Source organism: Manis pentadactyla, chromosome 3 (assembly GCF_030020395.1).
Source record: "Manis pentadactyla isolate mManPen7 chromosome 3, mManPen7.hap1, whole genome shotgun sequence".
NCBI lineage: Eukaryota > Metazoa > Chordata > Mammalia > Pholidota > Manidae > Manis > Manis pentadactyla.
In genome coordinates, this window is record NC_080021.1 from 207,996,818 (window position 1) to 208,017,295 (window position 20,478).

Below are 20,478 nucleotides of genomic sequence, written 5' to 3' on the forward strand. Positions count from 1 at the left end.
GAAGCCAGGTTAAAGGACTCCAGGTGCAGTGCTCCAGGAGGAGGCAAGCCCTGCAGAAGTTTTAATCTAACCTAGCTTCCCAGGGGTTTTTCTCACTTGAATTTCAGAGTTACTAAGACTCATAAAGTAATGAACTTCCTCCTCAAGAGAACAAAGTATAGAAACCTCCAGCAAACTTAAAAAAAAAAAAAAAGTTCCCCAGTTTCACTGATAATATAGTTGACAAATAAAATTGTCAGAGGTATTTGAGTTTTCAAATTTAGGGAAGCATGATTGCCTTAAAGAGGAGTTTGTATTTTCATGTTGTGTTTATGTAATAGCTATAAAGGCATGATCACTTGATTAACAGGCTCTGTGTGTAAAACCCTAGAAGTCCTCCAATTAAAATTAGGAACCCATTTTAAGGATGTCTGCTACTACTGTTATTCAGCATTGATCTGAAAGTTGTACCACTGCAGTAAGATATGAAGCAAGGAGGTGGCAGGAGAAAAATACTGCTACTTCTTAGGAACTCTGAAATTGGAATTTATATTAAATATTATATTTAATATTGTAGCACCTCAACAAGGTAGATAATTATACATGAATATTATTTCCATTTTTTTACTTACAAGGGAATTGAAGATCGTAAATCACAAGTTAACTGGTTTATGTTTATCCACCAAATGGTCCTGTGGCTGCAGAGTGTTACTGGTATTGGAAAGAAGACAAAATTATGCTGAGTTAAAGAGGATCTGTTTACAGTAGACTCACAGACACTGAGAAGTGACTGGTGGTCACCATGCGGGGGCACTAGGGTGAGTGGATGGAGAGTGTGAGAGGGATAAAGGGGCACAAAAATTCTCAGTCATAATATAAGTTGGTCACGGGGATAGTAGAACAGCATGGAGAATATAGTCAATGATTCTGTAACATCTTTCTATGTTGACAAATAGTAACTATACTAGAGGGGATGAGGATTTAATATGGGTAACTGCTGAACCACTGTATTGTATATTTGAAACCAATATAAGACTGTATATCAATGATACTTCAATAAAAATTTTTGTTTAAAAAGAGGATCTGTATGTCCATCTTGAAAACCAAGAGATTTAACTGAAACAGCTACTAGAATTAATAAGAGAATTCAGTAAATTGGTTGGATATAAAGGCAGTCACAGCCTAATATATCTGTACCACCTATATACCAACATAACCAATCAGAAAATGACTTTAAAAAATCTGTCATAAAGTACCAATAACTAACCTTAACAAGAAATGTGAAAAACCTTTAAGAAGAAAATGATAAACATTTATTGGGAAATATACAAAGATAAAGAAATGGAGGTTCATTCATATTATGGTCTTGAATGGGAAAACTGGATATTGTAAAGATGTCAGCTTTTATCAAGTTCATTTGCAAGTTTAATGAGACTCCAATAAAAATCTCTGAAATGTTTGATCATGTTTGTTCTAGCTGGAAGAATAAAAAGTCAACAAATGTTGAAAAAGGAGAGTAATTTCAAAAAAGGGTAATTTATTGTGTGAAGGAAAATAACCCTTGTTGTGGCACATTTTAGAACATACTATAAAGCTGTAATAATCAAAACAAGGTGATAAGGATATAGGAAATGGCAAAGGATCAGAAGAGCAAAAATCCCCCAGGAATAGTCCTTATCAGATACAGACCTCAGTGTGTGATAAGAATGGCAGTGCAAATTGCCAGGTAAAGAAAGATTGATTCAACTGCATGTTACAATTTTTAAGTGCCATTTCTTGTGTAGCAAATTAGCACATGTTTTTAAATACAGCAACATTTACTGAGGTGAGATATATACTCTGGTATACTACTTGGGCAGTTTAAATTGCTAAGTCATTCCTGGAAAACACATTTCAGTTATGTACCCGGAGTCTTCATCCTGTTCACGCCCTTTGGTCCAGTTATTGTCCCTCCAAGTACCTCTCCTCAGTGATCAGAGGGACCACCAAAGACTTCGGTACAAGATCGTTCACCACAGAGGGACATAACTGAATTATCCAACAGTAAGAGGATGGAAATTACTTCTGCCCCTCCATATAATGGAATTATACATTGCCATGAATAGTAACTTGTCATAGATTTTTTCCCACTGGTATAGAAAATGGTTAACAATATGAAATAGAAAATGCAGGATAATAAAAAATGTACACATATCTCAACGTCGGAGATTGTGTATGTCTGGCATGTCTGTATGTATCTATACATCTGGAAGGAAATATACTACTATGTTAATAGTAGCTATCTCTGAATAGTGGAATATTTTTCTGTATTTCCCTCTCTCTTTTTAAAATAATGAGCAGCTAACACTTATAGCATTTGTAATGGCTTTACTGCAGGATGATTTACTTACCATAAAATGCACCCCACTTTTATATTATTTAAAATTATTATAATTTTGTCTACTTAAAAATAAATTTGTTTATAAAATAAAACATTATTTAAAATTGAAAAACAGTTTTTAGACAGTGTCAGTTAGGATTCTATGAAAGAAACAGAAGAAAGTATATATGCACACATATGTACTTTAGGTATGTATATATATATATATATATATAAATATATGAAAACTTTATGAATATAAATGTTTTTGAATTGTACCATTTAGAGGGGTGAATTGTATGGCATGTGAATTATATCTTAATAAACTTTTTACCAAAACATTTCTAGTTTTGCCCCTTAGGAGCTGTGTGACCTTGAAGGATTACCTCATCTCCCTCAGCCTCAGTTTCCCTATCTTCAAAAGGTGATAATAATAATAGAGGTTGTGATGTGGCAATGAGAGGACTTATGTAACCGCTAGCACCATGCTGGATACACATTAAGCCCTCGGGAGATAGGAATAACAGTAAATATTCGCTGGTGTTCCTGTTACTGAGGACTCACTAGTGCCTGGCACTGTGCTAGGCACTTAACGTCCACAACTTCATTTAGTTCCTCTAACCACTGTTACTCTGACTATGTAGTGGAGGAGGCTGAGGCTCAGAGAAGGCCAAGCCAGAGTGCTCTACCAGACCGGCAGGGCTCAGAACCCAGGTGTTCCTGATCCCAGAGTTTGGGCTGAACCAGAAGGCAGTTCTGGTTTTCAGGTATCTTTATGTTTGCATGGATCTTTTTATTATTCTGACCCACTTTATTAGATGTTGGCTGCACACTCTGAAACTAAACTTCCTACTACCTACCTTCTTCCTAATGAATTATCTCTATTTCTCTTGCTTAGGATACTTTCCAAAGTATAAAATGCCCCCAGAGAAAGGCTGCAAGACCTGGCAACCACCCAGAGTTCAGTAGGTACTGCAGGCTTTTGGGAGGACGGCTCAGACCCTGCCCTGCCCCCTCCGAGCTCTTAGCCTCAGCCTCATCATAGAAAATATGCAGATCATGATAATATTTACTTGCTAGGGACTTGAGAGGCTTGCTTATGAGCCCTGGAAGGCCCCAGAGCCATGGAGCTGGGTTCTCCTGAGACGCCTGCTGGCAGGGAGTTGGCAGGCCTGGGGCTGGCCCACACCCAGCAAGCTTCAGAGCCAGCTGTGCCGAGGCAGCCAGTACGGCTGCTAAAAATAAAAGTCACGTCTACCAGGAACATAGGCTGGCCCAGAGGCAGGGCTTACTCTAGGCAGATGGGAGGTGGGGAGGAGGGCACCCAGACCCTCACCCACCACCAGGGCAACCCACCTGCACTGTGCTTGGGGGGCTGATTCCCTTACCCAGCGCCCGGCCCCCTCCCCAACTACAACAGGGTTGTTGGGGGGGGGATCTGCTCCTTTTAGCCAAGGCAATGGGAGTCCTGTATGGCTGACCAGTGGAAATACAATATAAGCTACACAAGTAATTATAAACTTTCTAATATCAACATTAAAAAAAGAAACATGTGAAACTAGCTCAATAATATATTTTGTTTTTGAAATGTTGATTTCAACATGTCTTAAATATAAAAAGTTCATGAAGTAAATTCTCTGTTCCCTGTCTTTTCCAGCTTTTAGAGGCTGCTGGCCTCCATCCATCCCTTCCTCCATATTCTAAGTGCATCGTTCCAACCTCTGCTTCTGTTGTCACATCTTCTCTCCCTCTGCTTTGTCGATTTGCCTTCTCTGACTCTGACCATTTTTGAGCCACTTATGAGGACCCCTGTGATTAAGTTAGTCTTGCACAAATATTCCAGGATAATGTTGCCCATTGCAAGATTCTTAATTGCATCTGCAGTCCCTTTGGCCACTATGTAAGGTAGCATATTCATGGGCTCTGGGATTAGGCTGTGGACTTCTTTGAAGGGCTGTTATTCACCCTGCTACATGTGCTTTATAGCCACATGTGTTAGCAGCTCTAGGGAATTAAGGTGAAAAATCTAGTTGGATCTCTTAATTTCACAGTCCAGTTCAGCCCTTAACTCATGGTGGGGTCTTGGATAAGTCACTTCATGTCCCTGGTTGACTGTATTTTCCTTGTACATAAAATAGGTTTGATAATAACCCATGTTTGGGAAGATGCAACATGCTACCTGTTAAATGAGGGCTTATTTAACTGTAAGGGTCGGGGGGTGGAACTGATGAGTTGGCTGTGGGTGCTGCCCTGTGATGTGAGATTTGAATGCTGGGAGGGTCCTCAGAGGCTTCTGGATTCAGCAGCCTTAGTTTAAAGATGGGAAAACTGAGGCTCAGAGTGGGGAAGAGGCTTACCAGAGATTCCCAGTGAGTTGGTAGCTGAACCAGGAAGGGGATCCAGAGGGGACACTGTTGTCCACTATGTCATACTGCCTATCCCCTCTATGAGCCTTAATTTCCCCATCTATAAAATGCAAAGAGTAATGGCCTACTTTCAGGGCCCTTGTGAAGGTCAAAGGATCTCTTGGGTATGAACATGCTCTAGGAACAGTTAGGAGGGTTGTATAATGGAAGATCATGATGATGCCTGGGCACAGGGGTTATGATGGCTCTCCGGGGCAAAGGCTGGCTGCACCTCTGCCTCCCAGGTTTGCATTGCTCTGGACACAGGGAGGTCAAGAGGGTCTCCTGAGTGTCCTCACAAACTCTTCCTGTCTTTCTTTTTATAGAACCAAACCTCAGGAGCAGCAGGAGCAGGCCTTGTCCTGTTGACAAAGGGCCTGTGGCCCTTTCCTGGAAAGGGACCTCCCCAAGGCTTGGCCCTCACCTAGCTCTGTTCTTCCTGTGGGGTCTGTGTTTTGGTTGGGACAGGGGGCCAAGCAAGAGGGTCTTGAGGCTTGGGTGGAGAAGACTGAGCCTGGGGGTCTTTTACTGGCTCTCCCACTGGCTGGCCATGCTAACCTGGACACATTTCCTAGCCTCGCTATGCCAGACTGCATAGTGGGTGGGTGGGAGGCCAGAGATACTCACATTCAGGGGCTCCCTTCACTGTCTGTATAGGTGCCAACAACTATTCCTGAGTCAAACTCTCACCTGCACTAGTGGGCAGGGCCATACAGCTGGCAGGACCCAGGAGGAAACCCAGTCTGGCTTCCATCTGCATTGGGTTCTCCCCTCCCTGCCAGTTTCCCAGCTCTATCCCAGGTTTTGGTCCAGGCTGGGCTGCCCTGTGGAGCTGCAAGGAGGTCTCTGGGCCAGAAGGAATAGGTGCCAGCATTGGGGTGGAAGGCTCTGAAAACATCTGGAAGCAGTTCAAACAGGAAGGCTCTGGATAGTAACAACCTAACATGCTATTTAGGCAGGTTCCATGCCTGTGGGAGACAGGAGTGCTGAAGGCATAGGACTTTGCAGAAACAGCCTCAGAGGTGCATGGTGACCAGCCTGCTGGATATATGTTTGCTGTCTCCTAGTGGCAGGTTCTCTGCAGTGTCTTGTGGCCCCAGGTGAAGGGATTGTGGTTCCTACCTTCCTACAGTCCAAGTGTCATTTTCTAAGCCTGATGAAGGGAAGGTGCTGGCCTACAGTCAGTCGGTGATTTGGAGGTGGAAGCCGGACTAGTAGGGAGGAGGATGTCATGGCTTTGACTAATGGCTCCTGCACTGGAGACCGAGGGCTAAGACCACTGTAGTGGTTACAGCGGTAATGCCAGCTGTCATTTATAAAGCTCATACACTACGTGCTGTCCATGCTAAGTTTTTACTGTATGTTGGCTTGCTTCATCCCTGAACACCCCTGTGAGGTAGGAAATTATCACCATTTTACACATGGGTAAGACCTCTGACCGTGGAAAGAGACCTGCCTATTAGCTGTGTGATTTCGGGGAAGTTCCCTGGCCTCTCTGAGCTTGTTTATTTCATCTATAAAGTGAGGAAAACAATCAGGTCAGTAATCAATATTAAGTGTGGTACTTGCAAGCAAAGTGGATGCTCAACAAATGATAGCTATCATTTTGTTATGGCTATTTAAAAAATTTTGCAGTCTGTGCAGAATGAAAACTGGATCTCACCTTTCTGTACTGTTTCCACAACAGTATGCCAATCAAGTCACTGGACTTGGGGTTTGAACCCGGCATAGACTGCTCTGGCCTCTGACTCTTTGTGGCCCTGGGTGAGTGATTTTTCACCCTCAAAGCCTTGGATTCCTCCTCTGTAAAACAGGGATGATAATAATCAGGCCTCCTCATGGAGTTTTTACGCAAGGTTCATTAAAACAATGCACGTAAATTCTCAGTGCAGTGTCTGCCGCTCAGCTAGATGCTCCGTGGCTGTTTTGAGATTCTTGTTATCATTAGCCTGGGACCCCACAGAGTTCAAAGCCAGTGTCTTCGGCAATCTGGGCATCCTCCCAACAACACTGTGATGTTAGAATTGTCACCACTGAGGCGGCCTGTGAGCATTGGGTGTGAGCGAACGCCTGAGTGCTGTGTGTGCTTACACTCTCCTCTGGGGCACAGAGTGCACTGGTGGTTCCATAGGGCTGGGCCGCTCTCCTGGGGAGCAGGGGGATCCAGTGCCTCCCAAGGCCTCCATGAAGATGGGACCTCATTGCAGCTGAAGACACAGACTGGCCACAAGGAAGCTTGAAGAGGAAGGAAAGTAACAAGAGAAGACCTGGTTTCTAACTCTGGCTGCCTCCCTGCTCCAACCTGACCTTGGGCCTCTCCTACCTTAGCTTCCCAACCTTTAAGGTGGGATCGCAGGATGCCTGTCTCAGGGGGGTTGTGAGGGTCCAGTGAGACAGTGGCTTTGCCTGTGTCTTGCCTTCCCTCCCCTTGAATCACCCCTAAGAGGTGAGATGCCAAACATTCAGTGTACTTAATGCAGAGCTTCACTGGAAGACAAATTGGTAAATGTTTTAAATTAATCCTGGTCATGCTCAGAGCCCAAAGGGTCTCACACACGGGTGATTTGGGGCCCCCTGCCCAAAGCCTGTGCCGCTCCTCTCGGGCAGCTGCGACTGCCTTCGATGCCGTCTATGCTCCAGCCTATGCCACCTTTCTGCCTTCCCCGCTACGGTTCCGCCTCACAGACCCTACCTGTAGCCAAGACTGCTTCCCATCACATCATCTTTACTCCTCTCCACACCCCTATCTTCTGCATCTCAAAATATTTTAAGGCTGTGTTTAAATGTCACCTCTTCCACGAAGCCCTCCTGCTTCACCCACAGGATTTGGATCCTGTGCTTTCTCTGAGCTACTCTTACATATCAGTTTCAATGATATGCTTATGTGCCTGTTTCCCACTAAGCTGAGTATTTGAGGGTAGGGTGCACATCTTACCTTTCCCTCCCTAGAGTCTAGTGCAGTGGATGATACTCCAGGTCTCAGCAAAGCTTTGCTCAAAGAACAGCTGTGACTCCCACTGTTTAAAGAAAGTATGTCTCTTCCCATAAGAGATAAGTAAAGGTATAGGGCAACCGTTGCCCCTCAGAGTAACCTGCCCTACAAATCCTGTTAGCTCGATGGTGCGATTTGCCAGGACACCAGCTCTGAGGCAGAAGTCCCCATAACTTGCTAGGCCAGATCTGGACTTATTTACCCTTGTCAAGGGGAGGCAAGTCAGTCTTCATTACTGACAGGCTGTCAGCACTGGGGACAAGAAAAGGTGTCCTGACATGTTTGTTGCCTGTCATGCATGGCAAAGCACCGCTGTACACAGAAAGCAGTAAGCTCCAGCTGGGCCTTGTGAAAACCCTGTGAGCTGGGCAGAGCCAGGGAGGATGCTGCCCTGTTTTCAGGTGCTCAGGCACAATGGGATACTAGGCATGGCCCAGGTTGGGTCTGGGTTTTCTGATGCATTGAGCCCACTGAGTGGTGCTGCTCCCTCACCTTCTTTGTGAGGACCATTGTCACCAATGCTGGGTAGGGAGACCAGGCAGGGCCGTGGACCCTTTTCACAGATGAAAACTCTGAAGGTGTGGAGTGAAGGTGACTGCAGGTCAGCAGGCAGAGGAGGAAGCTGCAGGAAGGCTGGTGGGAAAGCGGGGTCTTGACCAGAAGCCCTGGCTAGCAACATGAAGTCTCAGGGTCTCTGGAGAGTTAGGTAAGGGTCCCTAAAGGAACTGGTTGTGTGAGGCCTCCTGGTGGGAAACCAAGGATGGGCCACGTCCAGGCAGTGACAGGTAGGCACCAGGCTCTTTCTCGAGCCTCCACTGTGTGGCACCTCCTCCCCAGAACGCAGGTCTGGGGCGGTCCTCCCCATTACCGGAAGGAGGAGGTAGAGGCCAAGAGGGGATGCTCCTGCGGGCACACTGGCCTGGGGCGCTACCTGCATCACCACCTGCAACTCTGCAGTTCTTTCCCAGGGCGGCTCGGTTATGGCCAGCTCCCATGGCCATATCCTTCAGGGAAACTTCAAAAGAGACTAAAACAAATGTTCTTTGGTTTTGTACATATTTAAAAGAACAACCTCTGCTCAGTAGCTCAGAGGCCCTGGTCAGTCAACTGAGAGAAGTGAATACCTTGGTGAATCAGGTGACATGGGATTCTGGAATGCCCCAAAGGGGGAGAGTGGAGAGTTTATGCCCTCTCCTCCACATTCCTTTGGGCTGCTCCTGGGAGCTCTGTGACTTGGTTTCATCCGAAGGAAGGGGAGTTGGGCTGGTGGAGGCACAGATGCAGGGCCTGTATGGTCTGCATGCTGGGGAGTAGAGCGGCCTGGCCCAGGTGGCAGGTGCCAGGGAGGCCAGCTCAGCCCACCTGGTGCTACTGAAGGTAGTGAGGAACCCAGTGGGCATGAGGCTTTTGAACTTTTTCAGAACCCCTGGAGTCCTGGGGCTCACCTGCACCAGGAGGCCTAGAACTGGAGACTTTCTGGACTGAAAGGAACCTTGTAGGTCTCCAATCCAACCCCCAGGTATGATGCCCTCCCCCAGTGCAGAGAGCTTCCCATCCCAAGGGCTTCTCTGCTAGGTCCCACACCTCCCGTTCACCATTCATGCTCCAGGCCTGGTCCCCATTCCCTCCCCGTCTTGGTCAGAGTCCACCTCCACCTTCAGGGCTAGAGTGGCTCCTGGGCCTCCAGTGTTGTGTGGTCAGTGGAGAGAGGAACAATCCTGCTACCAACTCCTTCTGGACCCTTTGCCTTTGCGGGCCCAGCCCAAGGTCCTACCACCCTAAGCTGACAGCCAGCCACAGTCAATCTGTCAGTCCTACTCAGGTCACATCAGCTGCAGCCCATCATTGTGCTGGGATCTTGGGCGCTACAGGCAGGGACTCAATCATCTCGCTAAACCCCCCATTCTGAACTGTGCTCCCTCAGGAACTGGGTGTAGCTTGCAGGGCCCTGCCCACCCTATGCAGTTGTCTCCACAATGCACTTAAGGAACATGGTGTCGTCCTTCACGTAGGCATGCTTGGGTGACTGCAGCCTGCTGAGGGGGAAGAAGAGAGGGCAGCCACTGGCCACGTTGGTTTCACTCTGGGGCCGCTGGAAGGATGCTGAGGTCAAGTCGGGCCGAAAGGCATCAATGGCATGCTCACGGTTGTTCTGGTCGAGCAGCATGAAGGTGACCTGCAGAGCAGGGACAAGTGGGAGGTCAGGCCCTGGGCAGCAGCACTGGGGGGCTCAGAGTTGGGCTGAGTCTGTCTCCTGTGTAGCCCCTCTGACCTTGAGCTCAGATTGATTAGGTATCAAAGAAGCAACATAAGGACGGGACCTGGAGTATGGCAAGATCCAGAAACAGATGCACTGGTGTCCTGAGTGGTCTTCAGAGGCTGCCTATGATTAGGGAAGATGTTCTATCCAACAGGAAGGGGCAAATTTGGATGTCACAGTCAATTCATAATCACCCAAAGTCCGTGGTTTACATTAGGGTTCACCTCTGGTGTTGTATCTTCTATGGCATTGAACAAATGTATAATGACATATACCCACCATTACAGTATATGGAATAGTTTCACTGCGCTAACAATGCTCCATGCTCTGCCTATTCATCTCTGCCTCCTCTCAAGCCCTGGCAACTACTGCTCTTTTTACTGTCTCCATAGTTTTGCCTTTTCCTGAATGTCATATAGCTGGAGTCATCAGTACATAGCCTCTTCAGATTGGCACCTACCTCTTAATAATATGCACTTAAGATTCCTCCATGTTTTTTCATGGGCTAATAGCTCATTTCTTTTTATTGCTGAATAATATTCCACTGTCTGGATGTATCATCGTTTATTTATCCATTCGCCTACTGAAGAATATCTTGGGTGCTGCCGAGTTTTGGCAATTATGAATAAAGCTGCTAGAAACATTCATGTGCAAACATTCAGGGTTTTTTGTGGACATAAATTTCAACTCATTTGGGTAAACAACAGGAGCACAACTGCAGGATGATATGGTAAGGGTATGTTTAGTTTTATAAGAAATTGCCAACCTGTTTTCCAAAGTGGCTGTGCCATGGGCAATGAATGAGAGTTCTTCTTGCTCCACATCCTCATCAGCATTTGGTGATGTCAGTGTTTTGGATTTTGGCCATTCTCATAGGTGTGCAGTGGTATCTGCCTCCTCTTTTTCTGAAAATGCTGCCATTCAGGCTAGCCCCACAGTGCTCTCCAGGAAGTTTTCCCCATTCACCCCACCACAAGAATTTTATTTTCACATCCCTTCTAGGGGTGTTGGTCCAGGCATTTTAGCCCTGGACACTGATGCTGTAGAGATCCTTGGCTACTAGGTGTAAACTCAGGCTCTTGTTTTGTAAAAGGGGAAACTGATAACACAGAGAGGGCAAGGAATTGCCCAGGTCACACGGCACATTCATGGCTAAGCCAGAACCAGGAGCCAGGTTTCCCCACCCCACCCCCATCACTCCCCTGGCCCATACCTTGTTCCGGAAAGGCCACGACAGCAGAGCATCATACTCCCCTCTCATTATCACAATGAAGAGTGACAGGTGGGTCCTCTTTCCCGTCCCATCGCCATTCAGGTAGAGCCGCAGGCACAGCTTGTAGCCGTACTTGGCAGTGTAGAAAGCTGAAATGCGGAAGCCAGAGTCAGCACAGAGGCAGCTGGAGAGTGCTGGACTTTGCAGATGAGGAAACTGGGACCTGTGGTGAGGCATGCCCAGGGCCAGTGGCTCAAAACTAAGAAATCTGGGCTTGGAGCCCAGCATTCTTCTCAATTCTGGAGTGTCAAGAGGACCCAGATCTTGGAGATCATTCAGCCCAGTGGCTGTCAAAAGGCCATCAGAATCAGATGCCAGGCCCCAGCCCTGGAGTTTCTGACTTAGTACTGCAGGGGTGAGGCCTAAGTGTCTGCTAGCCACCCTTAGCAAAGGCCCCTGAGGGATGAATCATCCCCTGGTGACTAAGCACAGAGGCCCGTGCGCTTTCTCCCTGGGCATCTGAAAGGGCCATCCAAGTGTGGGTTCCAGTGGCTGTCACCATGAGGGCCCCTCTGGGAGAGGCAGAGTGGGGACAGGGTGTGGGAGGGCAGGCAGGAAGGGGTGGAGAAGGGACAGGCCAACAGGCTGACTCATCTCTGCCCCTTAGGTTTTAGTAGAACAGGAAGCCAGAGACACTGCTTGTTTTTTCCCTCTTTGGAAGGAAGTGAGGGGGAAAAGCCCACATGTAGAGGGCAAGGCCGCCCTGTGAAGGGGTCTGCCCTTGCTCCCGAGGAAAGGGACCTGACTTTGGGACCCAGCCCTGCTCTGTGGTTGGGGTGAACGCCGGAGCCTCTCTTAATCCCTCGTGGATGTGTCGAGTTGCTGCTTAATAGGAAAGGTAGGAAGTGAGAGGTTAAAATTGTAATCCACACACTTAGACTCATACACGTTTAGGTGAGGGGAAAAGCACACAGGTCTGAACATTTTATGCACACATATATACATTGATATACAGATATCATTTAAGAGAAACAGCTACTGAGTAATTACTTAATGCAAAACTTTGTGGCAGGCCCCGAGGTCCCAGAAATGGATAAACTGTCCCGATTTGTGCAATATCACATGCTACCCACAGTTGTACATATATGCATGTTGTTTTAGTTCCCACAAGTCTTATTTCAGACCTTCCTCTGAGGGCAGGGGTCCCACAGAATTCACTGGTGAAAACTCTCCCCTGCATTCTTCTCACTTACACAAATGAGTGAATGAGCACACTCTCTTTCAAATGAAGTAGATAACAATTTATTCCTATTTGTAGAATGTGACCAACATTCAGGGAGGTAGAGGTGTGCCCAGTTCAAACAGCCCATGCTCCGCATGGCTGAGCAGGGAGCCTGCTATCTCCATGGGTCCAGCATGTAGGCGGCCTGAACGGACACTGGTCTAAGTGGATGCAGTACGGCTGTCACAGATTCCCCTGGTTCCCCTGCTCGTTTTCTGGGCCTATGGGGCCTCTCCCAACGGTCTCTGTGCCCCTGGGGAGTTGTTACCTGGGGAGAAGAGACTGACAGTCCTGCCACAGGCTGACTCATGGCACCGCCTGGTGACATTGGTGATCTTCCACAGGAAGGTGCCATCGAAGGAGGCCTCCTCCATGAGGCGCAGGCTCTGCTCCAGCTTACCCAGGGCCTGGTCTTTCTGGGTCAAGGTCTGCTGCAACTCTACCACCTGTGGGGAAGGCCATTCAGCAAGAGGCACCAGGACCCAGCTTGGGGATGGAGTGGGGATGGCAGGACATGGAGATAGAGCTGCCCAAAATATGCCTTCCTTACCAGGCCTCTCTCAGGCATGTGCATCTGCCTCCTGCCTGGAATTTCTTTTCCTTCTCCACTGGTGCTTCTTTTGGGAAAACTTCAACCACTTCCCTAGCTCAGCTGGTCTCTCTCATCTCTCTCTCTCTCTCTCATCTGTGTTCTTACAGAACCCTTACAATAGTCTTATGATAGATACTTTTCTGCCTTTCCTATCAGATAGATAATCTTTCCAATTGAGGGCTGAGCCATGCCCATTTTATCTCTGTGTCCATGCCTTGCACAGTGCTTGGCATGTAAAAGTAGAGCCATGAAATCTGTGGATGAACTGAGGACATGGATGCTGCCCTCAGAGGAGAGCCCACCTAACTGGGGCAAGAGTTATATGAGTAAAGGCTTTAGTCAATAGAACCCAGCACCTGGCTCTTCTGGTAAGTTTCCCCATGACATCTGAAAGAATACAAATTTATTCCTGGGTGTGTTCTGGTAGGGAAGTCAGGAATGGAAGTGAGTGTCCTTAAAGAAAACCGAATCCCTAATTTTACTAATGAGAAAGTTTAAGTCCTGAGAGGGGAGGTGACTTGCTCAGTAAGTTAATGGTGGAGTTAAAACTAAACTCCATACCTAACTCAACATAAGACAGTGATGTTACAATGCTGGGGAAAGAAAGCAACATCTGCATGGTTGCTGGTTATATTAACAAAGCATAAGCTCTGGAACAAAGGAGGGGGCAGTCCTACTCAACCAAGAACTGTCAGATAACTGGTTTATGTGGAATTGGAAGTGGTCTGGGACCACGACTCTGAGTGTGTGGAATCCTTTAGAGACTGAGCCAGAGGATATGAGGACAGCATGAAACAATGTGCTCTGATGAAGGAGTGAAGGCACTGGGGGTGTTTAGCCTAAAGAAGGAAACACTCAAGTAGGATATAATCACTGACTGCTCATCTCTGAAGGGCTTCTGTGGGGACCAAAAGGCAGATTTATTTTGTGGGCTATGAGGGGCAGGGCCAGGAATAATGCAGGGAAGACATGATTTTAGTATAGTATGAGGAAGAACCTTCCAATAGTGAGTAATACCCAGCAATGGAAAAAGAAGCTTGGGGAGGGAATATCCCATCGCAGAAGTTCAAGCAAAGGAAATGAAGCACTGGATGGGGAAGTCTGAACTTGACTGCAACTGCTGACTCAGTCCTAGAAGATCTTGGGACACAGGAGACATACTTTTTGATGGGGAGGTGACTGCTCTGAGCAGGAAGAATGCTTGGAAGGAAGGCTGGTCAGCTGGTCCACTGCTCTAGAGAAAGATGGGGCAAAGGGGAGCCCCTGAGCTGGCTTTGAAGGAAAACTTGTCTCCCATGCTCACCCTCTGTTCCAGGCTCAGGATGTGCTCACGGTCCAGCTGGCTTTGGTGGATGGAGGCAGCCAGGGCCAGGTGGGAGGCCTCCACCTCCTTGTTGAGGACGGCAACAATGTTCTCAAACACACGTAGTTTCCCCTGCAGGTCAGCCAAGAGTTTCTCCTTCATGAAGTGTTGGAGGGCCAGCTCCTCCTGGTTCTCAGAGCAGGGTGCCCTGTAGCAATCCACCTCCAGGTCCCCAGCCACCTCCACGGCTGCCTGCAGCTGCAGGTCTGACAGATTCTGCTCCAGGGCCATGGACCCAGATCTTAGGCCAGAGCCCAGCTGGGCCTTCCACTCTTTCAGGAACCCCAGCAGCAGGTTTAAGTGGGCAGCCTGGGAGGTTACCTCATGCTCCTGCATGAATTTTGGGTTCCCCTGCCAAAAAAGTAGGGCAATTAGTGAAAACAGAAGGTGAAGGGAGGACCAGGGAGCAGTGGAGTGTCCTACCACCGAAGGTTGCCATGGAAAGTCAGCTTCATTTGCCTAGCAAAGGGGAAGTTGCTTTGTGTGTAGCAAGAGGGATTTGGATGAGGACCCTGACATCAGACATGCCCAAGGTAAGCCATGGGCATCCTGGCCTCCACAACAAGTCTGCCCTGCCCTTGAGCTCAGTGATGATTCAGGACCATGGAGAGAGGCAAGGGGGCCATTTTAGTGATGCTACCTACAATGCTCAGGTGAGACATTAAGAACTTCCCAGAGTAAGGAGATGATTTGCTACTGAGATCTTTTGCTTGGGAAAATCACTAATGTAAGAGGCATTTGAGGAGTAGCTTGATGTGGGAAAATCAAGAGATCTGGGACAGGAGTGGACAGATCTCCATTCTCACACTCAGATGCTTACCTTGAAGGAACAGCCAACACCTGCAAAGGGGCAAACAGCTTCAGCCTCAGTCACCTCCGGGTGGTCCTGTAAATAATAACGTTGTCACTGGATGTTATGGGGGATTGGGGTCCTGCTGGCCATCACTGGGGCTCTCTGCAAAGCATCAGAATCCACCAGGGTAGGAGCTCAGCTGTCCCACTTAACTTTACACATACTCTTCCTTCTGCCTGGCTGACTCCTTTCCACCCTCTGAGCTTCAGCCCTTCTGTGACCCTCCTTTAAAACAGGATCAGGGCTCCCACTGAGATTCTGGGCAAACTACTACTCCTGTCAGGCTATGTTCTACCCAGCCCTGTAATCATTCACTCTTTGGTTGCCCCCCACTAATGTGGGGGCCCTAGTAGGGTCACAGTTGTGTTCCCAGTGCTGAAGGCAGTGCCTGGCACAGAGGAGACACTCAGAACATGCTGGCTGCACAAGTGAGCACCTCCCACCTCCTGAATCCCAGGGGTTCTCACAATTTCCATCTGTATCCCTCCTTGGCAATCCATCCTTAACCGAGATGTGCCAGCCTCGCACCAATGTCCCTTCCAGAGGACAGGGACACAGAAGGGTCTCAGTACTCAACAGCAACTTGGCAATACTGTTAACCTATTTATAGGTTTGAGTTTTAAATAATGGTTTCATGGTTATAATTCTTCCTAGGGCCCCTAACAACACTGTGGGGAAGGCAGGGTAGATTTTTTTATTCCCATTTTACTGATGAAGAAATTGAGGCTCACAGCAGAAAAGGAGTATGTAGGGAGCAGCATAGCCACAGGGCCCTTCCCATGCCATAACACTATCTCTTATCAAGAATAAGCCCATAAGCAACTAGGAGAAAATTTTCCAGAATAGAAGTAAAGGGCTTGAATCCAGAAAGTATTTTTAAAAAAACTAATAAAAATGGGTAAAATACTGAACAGTTACTTCACAAAAGGAGACAAGCCTATGAAAAGATGCTCAACATCACTAGTCATCAGAGAAATGCAAATTATGACAAAATACCACTACCCACTCAGTAGATGGCTGAAATTTAAAAAAGAATGACAATGCCAAATTTTGGTGAAGATGTGGAGGAACTGTAATACTCATGTTTTGCTAGTGGGAATGAGAAATGGTAAAGCCACTTTGGAAAAACCCATGGAATTATCTCCCAAAGTTAAATTGAACTCACAAAGTAACTTACTTACAAACCATGCCTATAAAGTTATCATACAAGCCACACATTCCATTTCTAGGAATTCACCCAAGATAAACTGAAAACATACATCCTTGTTCATTTGTGAATGTTCATCGTAGCTTTATCCCTAATAACCCCAAACTGGAAGCAATCAAAATATCCATTAGCTGGAGAATGGACAAACTGTGGTATATCCATGCTCTAGGATACTCCTCAGCAATCAGATGGACTAAATTATTAAAATACGCAATAAACATGGAGGAACTTCAAAACAGTACGCTAAGTGAAAGAAGTCAAACACAAAGACTACATACATGATTCCATTCTTATGAGGTTCTAGAAAAGGCAAAGCTATAGTGACAGAAAGTAGATCAGTGGCTGCATGGGGATGCAGCTTGAGTAGACTTACTAGCCAGGAGCAAAAGGAAGCTTTTTCTGGTGCAGAAACATTCACTATTTTGACTGTAGTGGTCACATGAGTGTACACATTTACTGGCCTTCATCAAACTGTACACTTGAATTGAGTGAATTTTATTGCATATAATAACATCTTGAGTTTCCAAGAGCTTTCCTTTTTTAAAGCATAATCTTATGGGGCAAAATGAAGGGACATTTAGATCAAAGAGGGGAGGGCAGAGGTGTTTTGGGCTGAGCAAATACAAAGCCACATTAGTAGGCATTCTTTAAAGGTAAAATAAGTGAGAGCTATAGGCTTAATGAGTGCAGTTGGCTTGGGCACAGAGCATATTGCCCAGCAAGAGCTACTTGGCTTTGGCCCCCACCACCCTGGGCTACAGCACGAGTTGTTCTCAACAAACAATAGAAAACAGTTGTTTTACTGGTGTGTCAGCGGGCAGCCTAGGCAGGGATACCATGCTGGCTCTGGGGTGCAATAGGAAAGCCTCTCCCAGCAGGAAGTTTCCTGGCCTGTGGTAACAACAGAGGCTTGATGCTGGGTGTGGACCTGGCTTCAGAGTGAATGGACCAGGGGTAACCTTTCAGACCCTAAAAATCCCTACAAGTCCATGATTCCAGTTCTCTAATGGTTCTAAGCTTGAACCAGTTCTCTATGGTTCTAAGCTTCTTTGCTTTTTCTAGCTTCTAGAGGTGGCCCGCATTGCGTGGCTCATGGTCCCTTCCTCCATCTTCAAAGCCACAGTGCGTCATCTTCCAATCCTTCTCTGACTCTGACTCTCGTCTCCCTCTTATGAGGACCCCGTGATTACACTGAACCACCTAGGTAATACAGGGTAATCTCCCATCTCCATCTCCTAGAGAGAAAAGGTGAAAATGGTAAAAGTAATGATGGAATTCCAGACATTACCTCACCCCACAAGTGGAGGGGCGTGCGTTCTTTCAGCAGCTGAGCCTTGCCTGTGTTGTGTCTGTACTGAACATCTGGTGCAGGGTGGAGTGCTATATGAACATTATGATATGTAGATAGGTGTGGGCTGTGACCAGCCTCCAATGGCTGACAGAGAGGGGCAGGGTGTCTTGGGGGTCCTTCAGAGGCCTCAGTGGTCAGCCAGGCTGCTCATAGTCCCATCATCAGTCACCCATTCCTTGGAGTGCTAAAGGGGCTCAGGGGGTAGGCTCTGGAGCCAGCCCGTTGGGGTGCAAAGCCCATTTTGGTCACCTCACATACTAGCTGTGTGGCCCTGGAAGAGTCATGTCTCAGCTTCCTCATCTGGAAAGTGAGGATAATAACAGTACCCCCTAAAACAGAGTTATTTGAGGATTAAATGAGATAATACATGTAAGTGCTAGTATCAGTTCCCTATTGCTACTGTAACAAAATACGACAAACTTCATGGCTTAAAACAACACGAATTTATTATCTTACAGTTCTGGATCAGAAGTCTTATCAAGGTATTGGTATGATTGTGTTCCTTCTGGAGGCTCTAGGAGAGAATCTTGTTTCTTTGCTTTTTCCAACTTCTAGAGGTGGCCCGCATTCCTTGGCTCATGGTCCCTTCCTCCATCTTCAAAGCCACAGTGCATCATCTTCCAATCCTTCTCTGACTCTGACTCTCATCTCCCTCTTATGAGGACCCTGTGATTACTCTGGACCACCTAGGTAATCCAGGGTAATTTCCCATCCCCATATCCTAAATTTAATCACACCTGCAAAGTCTCTTGCCATTGTGTGGGCTGAGCTCTTCCCCACCCCAATTCATATATTGAAGTCCTAACCCCCAGAAAGTGACTGCATTTGGAGGGTCTTTGAAGAAGTAATTAAATTAAAATGAGGTCATCAGGGTGGGCCCTAATCCAGTAAGACTGGTGTCTAAGGAGAGTTAATTCGGGACACAGACACACAGAAGGAAGATGATAGGAAGACACAGGGAGTAGACAGCATCTACAAGCCAAGGAGAAAGACCACAGAAGAACCCAATCCTGTTTTCAACTTCTTGTTTCCAGAACTGTCAAAAATAAATTTCTGTTGTTTCCACCATCTAGTCTATGGTACTTCATTATAGCAATCCAAGTGGATTAACATAGCCATGGAAGGTAACATATTCCCAGGTTCTGGGGAGTAAGACTCAGAAGTCTTTGGGGAGCGTCATTCTGCCTAATGCAGTGCTCAGTAAATGTTAGCCATTATTATTATGACTATTACTAGGATTGTTATCCCTATGAATTAAGCACTGCCCTTGGGGACATCTTTTTTTCTTCCCCCATGATATCATATACATAAATCTCATTTAATACTTCACATCTTAAAGTCTTAATGACTAATTTTGTAAAATTCCGTTTTCCCATTGCGTTTTCCAGGGGAAGTGTAGAACATCCCTACATGTGTTTGTATTTATATAGGACCAAAGCATTTTTAGGTTACCTCACAGGAGCCCTGCAATCCTTTGCAGCCAGCAGGGCAAGATATTAGTTTCACCTTAATAGAGATGGGAAACCCGGATGAATGGCTTGCTTGAAGTCATACCAAGCTTCACATTTGAGGAGCTGACCAACTCTGGGTCTTCTCTGCCATAGTTAGAGAGACTTGCAAGGGCTTGCTGCCTTGGCACCTGTGTGAGCATCACCCCATCAGATCTCACAGTGTCATGGAGAAGAGGTCAGGGCCTTGAGGTTCTGCTTCTCTTATACATGGTAATGCAAGTTGGGGCAAAGGCAAGATAGAGGCCATGGGTTTGAGTCCACAACCAGGGTCCTTCCTCCCCATGGGGAGTCCTCGCCTTGACCCAAGGGTAGTCAAGAGGTACCCTTTCAGAGGAGGCTGGGGTTGCAGAAGAATGGGGCATCTGTCCTGGGCGAAGCCTGGTCTATGTCTGGAGCCACAAGTGGCCTGTGTGAGTGGCCTCACTGCTTGCAAATTGCTAAAAATAAAATTCACATGGAATTTCCTCTGAGGAGGAAACAGAAAACAAAATCCCAGCCCTGAGGGAACACTCCTTCTTCTGTCCATATCCGAGAAGCCTGGGGGTGTGTGGTGTTCCCAGCCACTGTGCTAACCCAGGCCCCTTGTGACAGGGTCAGTAGAAGGTCCTGTCAAGAGTCTCCCACTTGGGATCTGTAGGCCTCAAAGAATATGAGCATTAAGAGGGTGCCAGGAGCATGAGAGCTGCCTCTGTAGAGCCACAGCACAGAACACGGGGCCTGCAGCACCCTGGGCACAGAGGCTGGCTGAAGTCTTGGATGCCTGGAGGGGCTGATTTTGCTCAGGTCCCAGCTGATGCTGAAAGGCACTCTACAGTTACAGGGCAGTCAGTCTGCCTCGGACTGCCAGCTCCTGCCCTCCTCTGTACCTGGGCCAGTTTCCTCTCTGGCAACCTGGGCTCAGCTCAACTGCCACTTCCTCCAGGAAGCCCTGCCTAATTCTCCTAGTTGAAAGTAGTCTTCCCATTCCTGTTTTTCCATAGCACTTGGTGGATTCCAGCACTTAAGGCTGACTGTATTACTTAAGCCTGCGTAAAGCAATTGGGGGTGAGCCACCATTTTGAGGTAACATAGAGGAGAAGCCACCAGCCCAGGAGGTAGGACTTAGAGCCTG

General features: G+C 47.1%; 1 protein-coding gene across 3 annotated transcripts in view; it reads right to left on the bottom strand.

The window, feature by feature from the left end:
- Positions 1 to 1,269: 1,269 nt before the first annotated feature.
- TRAF1 (TNF receptor associated factor 1) overlaps positions 1,270 to 20,478 on the bottom strand; it is a 29,043-nt gene continuing 9,834 nt past the window's right edge. For all 3 annotated transcript variants that reach the window (XM_036915484.2, XM_036915483.2, XM_057498981.1), the window contains 5 exons: positions 15,266 to 15,331; positions 14,386 to 14,796; positions 12,759 to 12,936; positions 11,209 to 11,357; positions 1,270 to 9,911 (listed from right to left, as the gene is read on the bottom strand). In XM_036915484.2, coding sequence (XP_036771379.2) covers positions 9,693 to 9,911; positions 11,209 to 11,357; positions 12,759 to 12,936; positions 14,386 to 14,796; positions 15,266 to 15,331 — 1,023 coding nt within the window. In that variant the 3' untranslated portion in view covers positions 1,270 to 9,692. The remainder of the gene's footprint in view (positions 9,912 to 11,208; positions 11,358 to 12,758; positions 12,937 to 14,385; positions 14,797 to 15,265; positions 15,332 to 20,478) is intronic.